At 41.5% G+C, this 18,154-nt stretch overlaps 1 protein-coding gene across 2 annotated transcripts in view; it reads right to left on the reverse strand.

Annotated features, from left to right (window-relative positions):
* The window catches only part of ZDHHC9 (zinc finger DHHC-type palmitoyltransferase 9), a 39,176-nt gene that overhangs the window by 11,915 nt on the left and 9,107 nt on the right, over window positions 1-18,154 (reverse strand). For both annotated transcript variants that reach the window (XM_008273178.4, XM_070066467.1), the window contains exons 3-5: window positions 10,933-11,093; window positions 5,479-5,637; window positions 477-614 (exon numbers count right to left, since the gene is read on the reverse strand). In XM_008273178.4, coding sequence (XP_008271400.1) covers window positions 477-614; window positions 5,479-5,637; window positions 10,933-11,093 — 458 coding nt within the window. The remainder of the gene's footprint in view (window positions 1-476; window positions 615-5,478; window positions 5,638-10,932; window positions 11,094-18,154) is intronic.

An 18,154-nucleotide genomic window follows, 5' to 3' on the forward strand; every position in this document is an offset into this window, starting at 1 on the left:
CAGAGAGCCAGCGAGAAGGCCAAATCCTCAGTAAATACTTACTGCTGTTAGCTGAGATTTGCAGCCCTGCTCCCGAACAGATGGTAGTGCTAATTTTTTTTTTTTATCTTTTATTTAATGAATATAAATTTCCAAAGTACAACTCATGGGTTACAATGGCTTCCCCCCCCATACCGTCCCTCCCACCAACAACCCTCCCCTTTCCCACTCCCTCTCCCCTTCCATTCACATCAAGATTCATTTTCGATTATCTTAATATACAGAAGATCAGCTTAGTATACCTTAAGTAAGTATTTCAACAGTTTGCTCCCACACAGAAACATATGAAAATTTCTTAATTTTTAACTGGTCCTACAGTGCCTTCACCACAACAAAGGTCCCATCAGGAAACCCAACCACCTCCTGTCCCAAGCTGTCCTCAAGTCTTCCCAATCTCATGGCTACTCCAACAACAGACACTAGCCCCATATACTCACTGAGTGCCACATAGACGATGTTAAAGGCGAAGACATAAATTGTGAGCAGGGAGAGAGAAAGGATGAAGAGGTAGAAGTAGCGGTAGTTCCTCTTTCCAACACAATTCCCCACCCAGGGGCAGTGATGGTCGAAGCGTTCTGTGGGAGAAAGACAGAGTCCAATGCCAAAGCCTCCACAACAAAGGGCAACCCTGCCATGCACATAACACCTAATTCAAAGAGCTCCAGTGTCACTGTCTATTTCAGTTGAGAAAACATGCAATTCTTTCACTTTTTAGAAATGTTTACACAACCATCTCACTTGATCTCCACAGTCAACCTAGAAGTTGGGCAAAAGGGAATATACTTCCTCCCATTTCATAGATGAGGAAACTAAGGCACCATGCCCCCATCTGCCAATTAAAGCTGAGACACAGTTTTCTCACATAAAAACCTTAGCAGATGGGCCTACTAAGTTCAAGAAAAATAAATAGATGAAAATTGCTAAAGAAAATCTGAAGAATGAGTAGCGCAGTTTTTCTTCACCTCCACTTATTGAAACTATAATATATTTTAGTGATATGGCATAGCTCAATAATGGAAAGGGCCCAAAAACAGGCTCTAGAATATCTAAGAGTTTACTCTCCAATAAAACACAGCATTCATTACAAAATCAATGATGAAAAAAATGTATTATCTCATAAACAATCCTGAGACAATTGGCTAATTGGTAGAAAATAAGGGTGCATTTTTTCCCCCTCGCACTATTTGTCAAAATAAATTCCAGATGAATTAAAGAATAAGTGTAAAAACAAAGTCAATCCATTACAAAGAACACTGTAAAAAACAGATGGACATTTATTCTCTGAATAGAAAAAATACATTCTAAGCATGATGGGAAAGATAACAAAGCAAAATAGATTTTATTCCATAAACTTTAGGAAAACATTCAGTGTATGTTAAAAATACTTTTAAAAAAACAATGGCAATGTATGTTAGTTTGTATCTGACTATACAAAAATTCTTACAAATTAGTAAGAAAATACAAACATTTTCTCAAGTATTTAGTCAAATGTTACTTGAAAGTTCATAAGAAAGATCTTAAGTGTCTTCACCACATACACACATACACAAACACACACACAGTCAGCTGTGTAAGGTAATGGATATGTTAATTTGATTATGGTAATCATCACAGTGTATACTTATGTCAAATTACCACATTGTACTTCTTGAATACATATACTTTTTGCCAATTATACCTCAATAAAACTGAAAATAGAAAATTATTTATATATATATTAAACAGCAAAAGCAGTTCATAAATACAGTATAAACATGTCTAATTCTCTACAAATTCACTAATAATTCAGTGCAATGTAGTAAAACAGTAAGATTCTTGTCACCTATCAAAATAAGAATATAAATAACAACACCTAGTGTTAGTGAGAACAGGATACTCCAATGCACTGCTTGTGGGAATAGAAATTGAAAGAATATTTCCAGAAAGCAATTTGGCAGTGTGTATCAAGAACCTTAATAATGTTCATAGCCCTTTGGCAGAATAAATCCATTTTCAGCCATTTTTCACAAGGAAATGGAGATGCACACAGAAATTTAAGTTCAACAATTTTTTATTCAATTTTTTGTGGTAAGAGATATATAACATACAATTTTCTATCTTAACTATTTTAAGCATACAATACAGTGGTATTAATTACATTCACAATATTGTACAACTATCACCACTGTCTACATATGAAACCTAAATTTTATTACCCCAAACAGAAATTCTGTAGCCATTAAGCAGTAGCTCTCTACTTTCCCCTTTTCCAAGGCCTGGCAACTTCTAATCTTATTTATCTATGAATTTGCCTATTCTAGATGTTTCACGTAAGTGGAATCATACAATACTTGTATTTGTCCTTTTGGGTTTGACTTCTTTCACATAGCATGTTTTAAGGTTCATCCATGTTATAGCATGCATCAGTACTTCATTACTTTTTGTAACTGAGTAATATTCCACTGCATGTATATGCCATATTTTGTTTATTCATCCATCTGATGAAGGACATTTGGATTGTCTCCCCTTTTGGCTACTGTAAATATTGATGCAACGAACACTGGCCTACAACTAAGTTTTCAGTCCCTATCGTCAATTGAATATTGTTATGAACTGACTTGTACCCCTTATTGAGTAATAGCGATAGGACCTTTAAGGCAGTTACTAAGGATAAATGAGTTCATAAGGGTAGAGCCCTAATCCAATAGGACTGGTGTCTTTATAAGAAGAGGATGAGATGCTAGGAGTGTATGAGTACAGAGAAAAGGCCATGGGAAAGACACAGTAAGAAGGCAACCATCTGCAAGTCAGAGAGAAAGGCCTCACTAGAAACCAACCCTGCTAGCACCTTTATCTTGGACTTCCAGCCTCCACAACTATAAGAAAATAAATTTCTGCTGTTCAAGCCACCCAGTCTATGGTATTTTGTTATGGTAGCCCAAGCACACTAATACAAGTATATACCCAGGAGTAGAATTTCTGGGTCATATGGCAATTATATGTTTAACTTTTTAAGGAACTGCCAAACTGATTGCCATAGCAGCTGCATCATTTCACATTTCCACCAGAAATGTATGGAGTTCCAATTTCTCTACATTCTTAAGTCTAATAATTTTGATTGCAATGTTAAAATAATGAATAACATCTAATGACAGGAGACTGCCTAAATGAATTAGAATATAACCATATGATGGGTTATGTAATCTTTAAAATAACCAGTTTAAAAATATTGATTAAGATATAGAAAAATGCATGGTCTATGTTAAAGGACAAAAACAGGTTTAAAAACTATCATGTATGGTTCAATTCTGAAAATGAGAATCTGGAAGGAAATACAGCAAAATGAAGAGTGAGGTTAGAATTAAGCTTTAGTTATACTTTTTTACTTCCCATGTTTTTCTACAATGAATATGTACAGACTCCACAAAGAAAATAAAATATATCATTGTTAAATAACAGTAAGCTGTTTACTGGTCAAAAAAATGAAGCTGTAAGAATGGTACATCTTCTGGTTTTAACAATATAAGAGATCTTCAAAAAGTTCATGGAAGTGTACGCTATGAAAAATCTATGTATGGATTTCAAAAAAACTTTGCACCAAAATAAACTTATCTTTTAATTCTGCTTTTCCACAAACTTTTTGAAGAATCCTCATATATCTTTCTGGGAAAGGGAAGGAAGGAATAGAGAGGAATGACATGTCCAAGGTGTTAGGGTAATCTTAAGGTTAAGAATTAAAGATAAAGGTTCATTTTAAGCAAATCTGTCATGTAAAAGAACCAGAAAAATGCAGATTTATATAGATAGATGTTTCTCACAGTGCTTTAAATAACACTTTTTTTCTGGTAATACATGTTCATTTTAGACAACTTGGAAAAAAAAGCAAGTAAACAAAAATCACTCAGAATCCCATAACCCATAATGAGCCACAGCATTCTGGTGTATTTTTTTTACCTATCTCTTTACACATCTTTACATTTTTTATGATACAACTGTGATCACAATGTAAATGTAGCCTATCTCCTATTTATGTCACTTAGTTTTCTGATTTGAGCTTTTTTCATAAGGTCTAATTTATGAATATCCTCTACTAATGAACTAGTAGGTTCTTTCCAATTTTTCATTATCACAACAGTCCTGAGGAAACACTCGCGTCCCTAGATGTTTGACCACATCTTTGATTCCCTAGAAACCAAATCACTGGCATCAAAGGATGTTCATGTTTTAAGACTTTTAATTATCTTTATTAGATTGTCTTCCCAAAAATTTGCTCCAATTTATATTCCTATCAGTGTAGGACTAGGCATTATCTGGTTTTCCTTGTTAATTCTGTAGATATGAAAAAAGCACTTTTTTCATATTTATTTCATGTTAACTAGACAATTGTATTTCTTGCTTTATGAACTGTCCAGATTTCTAGTGGAATGTTAGTGGTTTCTTAAAAAACATTTAAGAATATTAATGAGAACGAATTATTTATGAAAACCTTCACATCAGCTCTTCTCTAAATATTGTTTCCTGGTTTATTTGAAATTAATTTCAATGTATAAAACTCCATCTACATACAGCTTCGAACCACACGAAGCCAGATACAGCTCCGTAAACTCTGTCTGAAGAATTGGCAAGCAGGAAAGCAGGACCTCAGGCATTCTACATGGAATACAGAATGTCTGAAGGCTCCCTAGTAATATCAGCAATTTCACACATATGCCTATCAATAGGCACATCCATGGTCTGTATCTGATCTTCCCCCAGGTTCAGCACACAAGAGGCAATGAGCGCAATGAAGGCCCATACGTGGATGTAAGCACAGACCCCTATCTTATGCACACACACATACCCGCCACTCTTGCAGCAGCAGCAGGAAAAGAAGAAACAGCTTCAGAATAAGGTCTGTTTCAGTTTCATCTCACACTAATTACATGAACTTAATACAAAAGCACTTCATCTGTAAAATGGGGATAACATTGATCTCACAGAGCTGTTATGAGTCTTAAATGAGAGACATAAAATGCACTTGGCATGGTGCCGTGTAGGTAGTAGGAACTCAATAAACATTAGTAACCTTCCTCTTCTTGGGAGCACTGCTTCTCATAGATGCTCCTTCCCTCCTCAATACTGCCCTCCTGTGGATAAGGATCCTCCTCCCCTCTGTAAGGTGGGCCCTGCGGGAACAGATCCAGCAGAGGAAACCCTCCATGCCTAAAGTTGTAATTTCCTATTTGTATTTAAAAATAAAAATCAACTAGAAGATATTTAAATTATGACTTGACCTACACAAGTAAGTTGATTGCCACTTGCTCAAGAACTTGTTTCCTATCTCAATTTCCTATCTAAATCTAGTTTGTTTTTCATTTATCTTCCCACTCCTACCGATTTTTCCCAAGAATTGCTGACCACCCCAACCCTCTTGTTCAACTCAGCCTTTCCCCAAGTCAACATCCCCTTGGTTTTACTCACCCACACAGTTGTCACAGATGCTGCAGTGGGAGGCCCGGGGAGGCCGGAAGATCTTACATGTATAACAGTATTTCAGTTTCACAATCTGGTTGTTTATCTGGAAATTCTTGATACGCGGGGGTGGTCGCTGGCCCTGGGGCACCGCGCCATTAGTAGCTTCTATAAATCAGTAAAGACAGTTCACATCAGTACTAGCCATTATTTGAGCCCCAAAATCTCAGCACCTCTCTAAAAGAAATGGGCATGATCAAAGGTTGCTAGGCCATAGTCTTCCCTAGGTGAGCATTTCCAGACTACTTTCTTTTTTTACATATAGATTTTTAAATTGTATTGTATTTATTTTCATTTTTTTATTTGCAAAGCAGAGATATAGAAATCTCTTATCTGCTGGTTCACTCCCCAAATGCCTTCAACAGTTCTGGCTAGGCCAGGCCAACCCAGCAGCCCAGAACCTAAACCAGATCTCTCACAGAGGTTCAGGGAACTCAAGCACTTGAGCCATCATTGGCTGCCTCCCAGGGTGCACATCAGCAGGAAGCTGCATCAGAACAGAGGAGCTGGGACTTGAACCATGTACTTTGATACAGGATGCCAGCACCTCAAAACACACTCACCCCCAGGCAAGACTTTTCACATCACACAGTGTCCCCTCCCAAAATTCCACTGCATGCCATGCAATTCTGTTGTACACATGTGAAAAAGTATTTCTTCTAGTTCTTTTTTATCTGATTGCAAAGAAAAAGACGATAAAAGAAAAAATGGCTAAAATATGAAATGAAAACCTATAACTTCATTAATAAAGAAATAAAAATTATGGGGCCGGCGCTACAGCACAGTGGATAAAGCTGCTGTCTGCAGTGCTGGCATCCCATATGGGCGCCGGTTCAAGATCCAGCTACACCACTTCCAATCCAGCTCCCTGTTAATGCACCTGGGGAAGCAGTGGAAGATGGCCCGAGTCCTTGGGCCCCTGCCAGCCATGTGGGAGACCCAGATGGAGTTCCAGGTTCCTGGCTTCTGCCTGGCCCAGCCCCAGCCATTGCAGCTATTTGGGGAGTGAACAGCAGATAGAAGATTTCTTTCTATATATACATCTCCCTCTCTGTTACTCTGCCTTTCAAATAAATAAAAATAAATCTTTTTAAAAAAATAAGATCAGGAACAGGCTTTTGGCCTAATGGTTAAGGCACCAGTTAAGATGCCCATCCGTATCACAGTGCCTGAGTTCAATTCCCAGGTCTGGCTCCCAGGTCTAGTTTTCTGCTAATGCAGACCCTAGGGGCTTCTGTCACCCACATGGGAGACCTGGATTGATTTCCCAGCTCTTGGCTTCAGCCCAGCCCAATACCAGCCCAGCCCCACCCCAGCCACTGCAGGCATTTAGGGAATGAAACAGCAGATGGGAGGTGCTTCACTCTCACTCTCTCTCTCTCTCTCTCTGAACCTCTCAAATAAATAAATAAAATGTTAAAAAAAATATACTTATCATAAAAAACATAAAACATAAAAAGGAAAGATAAAAATCACTGATAGTCTCTCAATTCAAATATTCATACATTTTAGTATATTTCCTTCTAATGTTCTCTTAACAGATAAGTAAATATGATTTTTAAAGTGTGAGATCATATTATAAATGAAATTTTTATCATGAATTATTTACATAACATTAGACTATAAATATTTACTTATGGTTATAAATTTTTTCTAAAATACCATTATTGGTAATATCCCATGATATGTATGTTCTGTGATTTATTTAACCATTCCAGATTGTTGGGCATTTAGTTGTCTCTGGTTTTTTATTAGTTAAAGGTTGTTGCACATAAAAACTCAGAACATTAAAGATAATAGTTTAAATCCCCTTTGATCACCACCCCAATCCAAGTCCCTTCCTCTATCCCCCAAGAATATATCCATGTGTTAAAATTAATTTCTAAAACAGAGAAAAAAAGAAAAGTATGTTGAAATCTGAGCAGTAATACATTAAGTTGCTGGCACTAGAACAACTACATTTATATTTAAAAAAGAAATGATGCACTAGAAATTCTTCTACAGTAATCTGTTAAAATTTTCTGATTATTTCCTTTAGCTAAACCCTCAGAGAGGCAGAATCACCGGGTCAAAGAGCATGAACCCTTAAAGCCCATGTTCCTTATTGCCAAACAGGTTCCCAGATAGAATGTATGAATTTGCATGCCTGTCCATCCACAGTATATGCGAGTGCCTGTTTGGTTGCACCCTTTCCATGCAGTATAATTCTAAAAACAGAATTTTTTTCTATTCACTTTGATTTTAAAAATATCTGCCATATGGAACATTTTTCCTTTTTTTGTGGAGTGGGGTGGATGCTGTGAAATCAAACAATAACAGTGTGTCAGTCTGAAAAGGATGGGGATTGCTATTCATTAGGAACTGGTATAAGCAGCAGCATGCCATCTTAATATTCCTTTGCATCTGCTTTACATGATGGCACCTGGGAGACAGGGGTCATGGTTCACCCTCCCCAGGAGGCCACCATGAGGCAAGAGCATCACATGACTTCTCTCTCCATTCTGCCACACACAGCATAGCCAGTACTGGGCTGAATATAAGCTGACAAAGGCTTCCTACCATAAACACACATGAACTCAAGAATGTACTTTTCTATTGAGAAACATGCTAAATGCGGAGGTCACACATGACAGCTTGACTCTGGGCCCCAGGCCCAGTGATGGGGTGGAAAAGAGCTAACCTTGTTAACAACCTGCTGTGAGAAGCAAGAGACAAGTAAAGGCACAGACTTGAACTCGGTTTCTCTGTATGTGAGAATAGACAGGGGATTATAAAAGAATAACCCAGATGAAGAAAAAAGAGCACTTATAACTCTCCCTCACTATCTTGCTCTTTACTACCTCCAGTTTCTGCCAGGCCTCCTGAGAACTCCAGCTGAGCTGATATACCTCACCTCTCCTTTCTCCCCACTATTCCCACCCTCACCCCACCCCTGAGTAGTTCTAGCTCAAAGGGGTATAAGCCGATTGCTCCTCAGCTCAACTAACAAAGGCTGGAATTTTTCAAAAAAGAAAATTAAGGGGGCCGGAGCTGTGGCATCATAGGTTAAGCAACCACCTGCAGTACGGGCATCCAATATGAGTGCCAGTTCAAGTCCTGGTTGTTCCACTTTTTTTTAAAGATGTATTTATTTATTTGAAAGGCAGAGCTACAGAAAGAGAGAAGGAGAGGCAGACAGAAAGACAGAGAGAGAGAGAGAGGTGTCTTCTATCTGTGGTTCACTCCCCAATTGGCTGCAACGGCCAGAGCTGCACCAATCCGAAGCCAGGAGCCAGGAGCTTCTTCCAGGTCTCCCACATGGATGCAGGGGCCCAAGCACTTGGGCCATCTTTTACTGTTTTCCCAGGCCATAGCAGAGCAGAATCAGAAGTGGAGCAGGCCGGGACTCGAACTGGCACCCATATGGGATGCCGGCACTGCAGGAGGCGGCTTTACCTGCTATACCACAGCACCGGCCCCTGCTCCAATTCTGATCCAGCTTCCTGCTGGTAGCCTGGGAAAGCAGTAGAAGATGGCCCAAGTGCTTGGGCCCCTGCACCCACGTGGGAGATACAAAAGAAGCTCCTGTCTCCTGGCTTCGGATCAACTCAGCTCCCGCCATTGCAGTCATTTGGGGAGTGAACCAGCAGATAGAAGACCTCTCTCTCTCTCTCTCTCTCTCTCTCTCTCTCTGTGTGTGTGTGTGTGTGTGTGTCTGTAACTCTGCCTCTCAAGTACATAAATAAATCTTTTAAAAAATAAATATTAAGAAGCTAGGGGAAGGGGCCAGCACTGTGGCATAGCAGGTAAAGCCACCACCTGCAGTGCCGGCATCCCATATGGGCACTGGTTCAAGTTCTGGCTGCTCTATTTCCAATCCAGCTCTCTGCTATGGCCTGGGAAAAGCAGTGGAGGATGGCCCAAGTCCTTGGGCCCCTGGACCCGTGTGGGAGACCCAGAAGAAACTCCTGGCTTCTGGCTTCAGATTGGCGCAGCTCTGGCTGTTGCGGCCATCTGGGGAGTGAACCAGTGGATGAAGGACCTCTCTCTGTCTCTCTCTCTCTCTCTCTCTCTCTCTGCCTCTCCTTCTCTCTTTGTGTAACTCTGACTTTCAAATAAATAAATAAATCTTAAAAAAAAAGAAGCTGGGGAAAACACACCTAAAATAAAAGAAATACAAAAGCAAAGAAGTCTTCAAAGTGACCTGAAAGAACTAAAGGCTAGCAGCCACACACTGTGCTTTACTGGCTGGGCATCTTGGACTAACAAGTCCCGGGTCCCTTTCTCCTACTCTGTCTGGCTTGCATGCCGACTCAAGCTACTGATGTACTGACCTTGAGAACCCCTCTGGTAGGCACTGTTGGTCTGGCAGGCTCCCCTCCCTCCTAGCTCTGACAGTACAGTCTTCTTTCCCACTGTAAGCTCCTAGGATACCCCCTCATCTAGGACTGGAGTGTTCAGCTTGAATTCTAGAAGCCACCCTGGTTCCTGAACACTGTAGCACTTCATCTCTGTCACCATGATTAATTTTTTTAGATTATTTATTCGGAAGGCAGAGTTACAGAGAGAAAGGGAGAGACACAGAGAGTAAGAACTCCCATCTGCTGGTTCACTCCCCAAATGGCTGCGACGGTCAGGGCTAGGCTGGGCCAGGAGTCAAGAGCTTCTCCCGGGTCTCCCACATGAATGCAGGGGCCCAAACACTTAAGTCATCTTCCACTGCTTTCCCAGGTGCATTAGCATGGAGCTGGATTGGAAGTGGAGCAGCCAGGACTGGAACTGGTGCCCATACAGGATGCCAGCGTTGCAGGTGGTGGCTTAACCCACTACATCACAATGCCACCCCTTGCCCCCACCAAGATTCTGACCTTGAACTGCAAACTGCACAGCCCTAAGACTGTAATTGCTTCCTTGACTCTCCTAGAAATCTCAGTGGTTCCTGGTGCCATAGCTATCCCTCTCACCTTGTGAGTCCTCCCTAAAGCAGTCATGGGCCAGGGAGCCCATGACTGTGCTTCAGAAGATCTATGAATCCCTGAAATTACATCCAAAATTGTGTGTATGCACATGCATATAAGAGTATTTTATGGGGATAAGGTTCACAGCTTTTATTCAAAAAATCAAGCATGTTGGTGACCCCCTAAAAAGCAAAAATCAATCCACTTGGGAACAATGCAGCAGGAGCTTGGTAACAAATCTTCCCGAAACACCGCCCAACACAGAGGAAGAACAAAACAGGTGACATTAGAATCTTACCACACCTGCCTTCTCAAATTCACTGGGTGGTCATGATCTCAGATTGAGGATCTCAGAGGGGAAAGGGTAGAAGTGACTATTTATCTGCAACTACTATTATGATTCCATTACCTAACTGATTAGGGCCACGCACTACACAGCAGCTTGCCAGCTGACTGGAAGACTCACCTATCTCCATTTCTATGAATGCTGCTTCATCTGGCAGGGCCCGGGGAATCACTCCAGGGTCACTGAAGCTTGTCCTCAATAGTGTAGCCATGGAGAAAAGGAACAGCATGGCAGCAAACACAGGTATGGCAGGAGACAGCTGAACAGCCAGGTAGCGGCACCTGAAGAAAGCATGTAATTCAACATTTAGGTCAACCTACCCTATACTGATCTCCAATTGTTACAAGTATGTCATTCTGGTCTCCACACAAAATTAACAGTACCTCTTGGGAAGAGATCATGTTATTTACTTCTTTTGAATTGTCTCAAACCCTTAACATAATAGGAGCTCAACAACTGTTTAATTGATTGGTATCAATACATCAGACAGAAGACAGTCTCAAGAACCACCCCCCCCCCCCGCCCCGCCATGCCCAGGCCCTCCCATCAGCCCACTTGGAGCCATATTTCCTCTACCTCAGGAAAGGCTCACACCTAGTAAGGACAGGGAAGCTATTGAGTCTGGATCTGCCAGCACCACAGGTTGATCTCATTTCGTGAATATCCAAGGCTTTTCATAGCCCTTATCTAGCACTAGGGCTGAGCAAAATGAGGAGGGAGAGAAGATGAGGACCAATCAGGAACAGGCTCACAGTGTCAGTCAGAGGCTGTCTAGCACGCATCAAGGCCAAAGAAAAGGTTCAGGGCCTCTGAGTGACTCTGCAAAGCCATTCTATGTATCCTCAAAATCACCAGCAAGGTGACAATCATATCTTCTTAGTACCCCTTCCTACCATTACGTTCACTGCTCTCTTGCCTCATAATGCACCTGGAAGGACATTCTTCTTTCTCCCTGGATAGCCCAACTCTACTCATCACAGAGGTCCTGGAGACATCAACACAATCATTGCCATCAACACAACTACAATTTATGGAGTGCTTACCATATACATGCCAGGCCACTACAATAAGCTCTGTAAGCATTCTCTCATCTGACTCATACTAAATCTAGGAGGTAGATTCCATTATACCCATTGGACAGATAAAGAATCTGGAACTGAAAGAAGGCTTCCCTCCTCTCCAAAAGGCCTATGCTAAACTGTACTAACTCTTCCCTCTCTACTCCTTGCAGTCTTCCTTGCCAGAGCCTATTTCCTAGCTGTTTCTCAGTATGTGGACTGCATCTCCCCCAGCTGGACGTCCTAAGAGCGAGAACCTGGTCGTCTTGGCTGAGAACACTTGGGTTCATATTCTGGCTCTACCAGCTGCTAATAGCGTGACCTAGTTCACTTCAATCTCCTTATCTGTAAAATGAGGGTAATAACAGTACTTCATGGGGTCACTGTGTGGAACAAATGCACTAACATAAATCAGGTGCTTAGAACTGACTTGACACATAGCAAATGCTAAGTAAATGTTAGCTATTAACATTATCATTATGATTTTATATTTCCCAGATTCCAGTACAAGTGAGGGAATAAAGAAGCTATCAATAAATACTTGTTGATCTGAGCTGAATTTAAAGTCAAATAAATTGAGAATGTATGATGAGAGTTATCACTGCCCTACTTCTATTCTCCTCCTCTTGAGGCACATTTCTCCTTGAAAACAGAAATCTTCACTTGGAGGCAGACTATAAGTGGATGAGCAAAGAGGAGAAGGAGAGCAGAGAAAATAAGCTAAGGAAAAAAGCTTACCTCATCAGCATGGGGAATAAGCAAGCTGCTTCCATTCAGAGCAAATGTTTAACCCCAGGTTGTATATTCACTGCAGTTTCAGAATTACTCCCATGAGATTTTCCTCCCCCCAATCCCAGTCTCCCTGCCACAAACAATTGCATGGGTAAGGGAGTGCAATCCAACTGTTATATTAGGCTAAGCACTTGGTGATGAAGGTGAATATATATAAACACACACACACACACACACACGTATATATAAAATCTGGAAAATGATTTTAGCAGCTTTTTTGCTTGCCTGCCTATTTGTTTTTAACAAGTCCTTAGTTTTACCTTGCTTTTTAAAGATTTACTTCCTTCTCCTAAAAGAATCGGAGAACTGAAGATCTGGCAGTGCATATCACTAGCCTATGGATTACACTCCTTTCCATTGTCCCCCTTCACTGATACAGACGTAATTAAACAGTGAATTCGGACAAGAAAATCATCTCCACTCATCAGGGACCCAAAGGACACCGGAGAAGCACGAGACTTTGTTTTTGTGAACAAGACAAGTGAAATCACCACACTGACTGAAAAAGAGCCTTCTTCCTAGTCACTGCCCATTGCTAAGTTTGCTCTTGAAGACAAAGAAGTAACGTCTTCAGGACTCAAACTGCCCTGGGTGTACAGTAATCTCCAATCAAAAGCCCTAGAAAAATCAGAGCTATCTGATTGGCCACCAAAGAGGATTTATTTTTTTTTATTAAAGGAAAAAGATACAGAGTAGAACAGCCGGGGGGGGGGGGAAATCCAAAATTAATGCATTAACCCATGCACAGAAAGACCAAAACTTTAGACCTAAGTCCAGTTCTGACACCTGCTTGTAGATCAGACAAAGGACAACTTAGATTTGAATTACGCTACACCACCAAGGATAAAGGTCTCTGTAAGCTCCACATAGACTATCTTCTGCACCTGCTAAAACAATTCACTCTGTATGTCAACAAGTACACAACAAGCCCATTGTATTGTTCTCCTCCAGAGATGAGGCTACTGGCAGCCAGTTGTCTCTAGTGAGTGGGTGTGGCTGGGAAGGCAGATGTGGAACCAGCAGGCCTTTCTACTCCAAGCAAGAGGAAAGTTTTAGAGCCACCGGCTGAAACTGTTGTAAACTACAACCCACAGTGTTTGTCTTCAATAGTTATGATTTTAAAATGTCCCCTAAGGCAGAGGGATTGGGGAGATGTTGGCCAAAGGACACAAAATCTCAGTAAGCAAGAGATATATTGCACATCACAGTGACTAGTTAATAGCAATGTATTGTATTCTTGAAAATTGCTAAAAAGAGTAGATTTTAAGTGTTCTCATCCCCCCAACATTATGAATATATGAGGTAATACATATGTTAATCTGTGTGATTCAGTCATTCCACAATGTATACATATTTCAAATCATATTGTATGATGTAATATATGAACTTTTATATGTCAATTTTTTAAACACTACCCTAGGGTAGTCTCGTAACTGCAGGAAGCTAGAGGTCTGCCTGACAGGAATAAGCTATTCGAGGATTTAGTGGTAATTTACAAAAGTAACCCCCCAAATTTAGGCATATCCTCAAACATCACAATTTGTCTTGGATAAAGACTGGATCTGTCATTCACCAATGTGAGCTAATTGTTTTTGAAACCCCTTAGTACTTTCCATATATCTCACTTCTTGGAATAATAACATCCATGCATTTCTCTAAACAGAACTCTCCTTTGTCTTCAAAGTACCAAGGAGCCTTCCTCCGTTCAGGGGTTAGAAGTTCCTATTCTCCCTTAGTAATTTTATAAATGCAACTGTGCCCCCACTAAGTCTGTATTTCAGCCACCCAAAGAAACATTATAATTTTAAGTGAACCTCTATCAAACTATTGACTGGCTTCAGGACTCCATAGCTAGTCTAACTGACTGGGCTCCTGCATGCCCCTATGGACCACATGGTGGCACAGACCAGCAGTAACCAGCAGTGCCAGGCTAGGATGGTGTGTCATGTTCCATCCCCCACCCTTAGCATGCCAGTTCAAGGAGGGATGATGATAATGACACAGACTTCAATTCAGATGAAAAAACTCAAGAGATTCATGACTGGAATTGGTTTAAAAAAAAAAACTCAAACAAATTCCACGGCAGGAGTATGCCTCACAGACTGGCAGCTTGGATTGGTGTTCTATACAATACTCTGCTCCTAAGTCTCTCCGATAACTTTCTTGCTATGGTTTTTGTTTGTCCTTTCATCAGGGAAATTAAACAGTAAGTATTTAACGGTCTAGCAAATGAAGAACAAGAGAAACAGGAGTCGATTTTGTTGGAAAAACATAAGTAATATATGAGACAGGCAAAGGATAATTTAAGACCAATATTTCAGTGGGAGAATGGTGATTCAGACTCTAAGGACTGTAAGCGGTCAGGAAAGAGATCTCTTGGGAGCTGGTAGCTGCTTGAAACTGCTCCAAGTGCAGCAGTTAAAAATGACTTTAAAGAACAGCAGATGTGCTGGAACAGCAGGAAGAGCCCGAGGATCAGACGCCTAGGATGCCCTTTAGTCCAATGTGATAGAAATAAGCCTTTGCTCTAAGTCCTACCTGATATGGGTGGCCAACTATCCTCTCATTTACTACTTACCTCCTGTGGACTGAATGTGTGTGTCCAGTGCAAATTCATGTTGAAATCTAAACCCCCAGGGGCCGGCGCTGTGGCGCAGCGGGTTAAAGCCCTGGCCTGAAGCACCAGCATCCCATGTGGGCACCAGTTCAAATCCCGGCTGCTCCACTTCTGATCCAACTCTCTGCTATGGCCTGGGAAAGCAGTTGAAGATGGCCCAAGTCCCTGGGCCCCTGCACCCGCCTGGGAGACCTGGAAGCTCTTGGCTCCTGGCTTCGGATGGGTGCAGCTCCGGCCATTGCGGCCATCTGGGGAGTGAACCAGCGGATGGAAGACCTCTCTCTGTCTCTAACTCTCTCTGTAACTCTTTCAAATAAATAAAAAAGAAAAAAATAAAAAAAAGAACTTAGAACAATTCCTTGCTGCCTATGATATTCAGACCCAAACTAGGGGCCAGGGCTGTGACATAGTGGGTCAAGTTGCCTCCCAAAGCACCAGCATCCTATATGGGTGAAGGTTTGAGTCCCGGCTGCTCCACTTCTGATCCAGCTCCCTGCTAATGCACCTGGGAAAGCAGCAGAGGATGGTCCAGATCCCCAGGCTCCTGCACCCATATGGGAGTCCCAGATGAAGCTCCTGGCTTTGGCCTGGTCTATCCCTGGCTGTTGTGGCCATTTGAGGAATGAACCAGAAGATGAAAGACACCTCTCTCTCTCTCTCTCTCCCCCTCTCCCTCTCCCTCTCCCTCTCCCTCTCCCTCTCCCTCTCCCTCTAACTCTTTCAAATAAATACATAAATCTTAAAAAAAAAGACTCAAACTAGGGGCTGACACTGTGGCACAGCAGGTTAAGCCACCACCTGCAATGGTGGCATCCCAAATGAGTGCTGGTTTGAGTCCCAGCAGCTCCGGTTCCAGTCCAATTCCCTGTTAATGCATCTTGAAAAGCAGTAGAAGTTGGGCTGAGTGCTTGGGCTCCTGACACCCACATGGGAGACTTCCATGCAGTTCCAGGCTCTCCTGGCTTCAGCCTGGCACAGCCCTGGCCATTGTGGCCACTTGGGGAGTGAACCAGAGGATGGAAGATATCTTTCTTTCTCTCTCTCTCTCTCTCTCTCTCTCTCTCTCTGTCTCTTTCTGTTTCTCTGTAATTCTGCCTTTCAAAATCAATTAAATAAATCTGAAGAAAAAATAATTATTTTTAGGGGCTAGCATTGTGGTATAGCGTGCTGGGTCATCGCCTATAGTGCCAACATCTCATATGGGTGTCAGTTCAAGAGCCAGCTGCTCCACTTCTGATCAAGCTCCCCAGTGATGCACCTGGGAAAGCGGCAGAAGATAGCCCAAGTGCTTGGGCTTCTGCACCAATGTGGGAGACCCAGATGGAGTTCCAGGCTCCTGGGTTCAGCCTGGCACAGCCCTGGCCATTGCGACCATTGGGGAGTAAACCAGAGGATGGAAGATCTATTCCCCTCCCTTTCTCCTATAACTCCATCTTTCAAATAAATAAATAAATCATAAAAAAAAAAGATTCAAACTACACAGGCCAGTATTCCAAGGCCCTACATTAACTGGCATTATTACCTAATCACCATCATAAAGCTCTTACCTTCACATTGCTCCATCCAGAAACATCCCACTAATTACCATGAATTAGCTAGCTTCTTGCTATTGCGAGAGCATACGGTACCCTCTTTGTTCTTAAACACAATACCAGTTTCTGACATTTCTGAGGAAGATTTAGGAAGTCTCTTCTCTTCCTTAATAACATCTCAAATGATGTCAGCATGCCAAGGGACAGCCCTGTTCTTTGTGCTTGCTTTTCTCAAAAGAGTGGATCACTATACTTAATTAAGACTCATTCTCAAAAGATGGGAGAGGCATTCAGTGGAGATTGACAATGTGAAACTCAATACTATCAAAGGTAATATAGGCAGAAAATATACAGAGAAATTCAAAATGACAGAACTGTAAGGAATGGTTAAAGGAAAGCAAATTGTTCAGGAGAAATAACCCAACCCTTCCTCAGTGACATACTTTACCAGGAAGTTCAGTTTAGCTAAGTACTGTAATGGATTGATACTACAGAGGCAACCGATGCCTTTCTAAAGCTGTCACCTGTATGACCAAGTTCACAGATTGCATCCTAAGTTAGATGAAGCACAAACTGACTTCCACAGAGGAATTCTCCAGAAAATGCTCTCTTTGTTAGAGACCATATAAAACCACTTTTTCCTCTTTCCAATGTCGCCTAAAGACATTCTTTGGGAACCTATAAGTTTGACTGTAAATGCTAATGTTCTATCATATCAAGGCTCAGCTTTGAACTACACCATCTATCTTCAAGCCTGGTAACTTTGTATTGTCAGATCTGCTTTTGTTACCCCATCTGTCCATGAGGACTCTTTGCTCTTTTCACCAGGATCACTCACAGAGTAATAGTGTTGGGAGGAACATTGCTTAGTTTTCCTCCAAGCCATCTTCATCTGGCAGCAAGGGGCTAGGAATGGCCACAGAGGTGATGAGCCCTTATCACCTCCCAAAGCTCCTTACATCCTAGATTCACATTTAGAGATGGGCTACCCTATTCCTGAAATCAGGCTACCAGAACACCATGTTGAAATGCTGTCAGTTTTCCACAAAGATGTCTTCATTTTCTAGGAACATGAACTTGGGAGACCCGAACAACCTAGGTGCCATTAGCTAAAACATGCATTAGCTAGCAAGAACCCAGAATACTCTGGTCTAACATTTGTCATGATGTACAAGTTTAATTTTCAGGACTCCATAGCAATGAGATGACTATGAGATGCCTCCTATAGAGGCAGTGGCTGGACAACTGATCATGAGGAAATAACCTTACTTCTGTGAGCCTGGTTTTCCCACCCATGAAGGGACAGAGAGTCTCCAAGCTAAGTTTCAGGTCTATCATCCTAT

This window comes from Oryctolagus cuniculus, chromosome X (assembly GCF_964237555.1).
Source record: "Oryctolagus cuniculus chromosome X, mOryCun1.1, whole genome shotgun sequence".
Lineage (NCBI taxonomy): Eukaryota > Metazoa > Chordata > Mammalia > Lagomorpha > Leporidae > Oryctolagus > Oryctolagus cuniculus.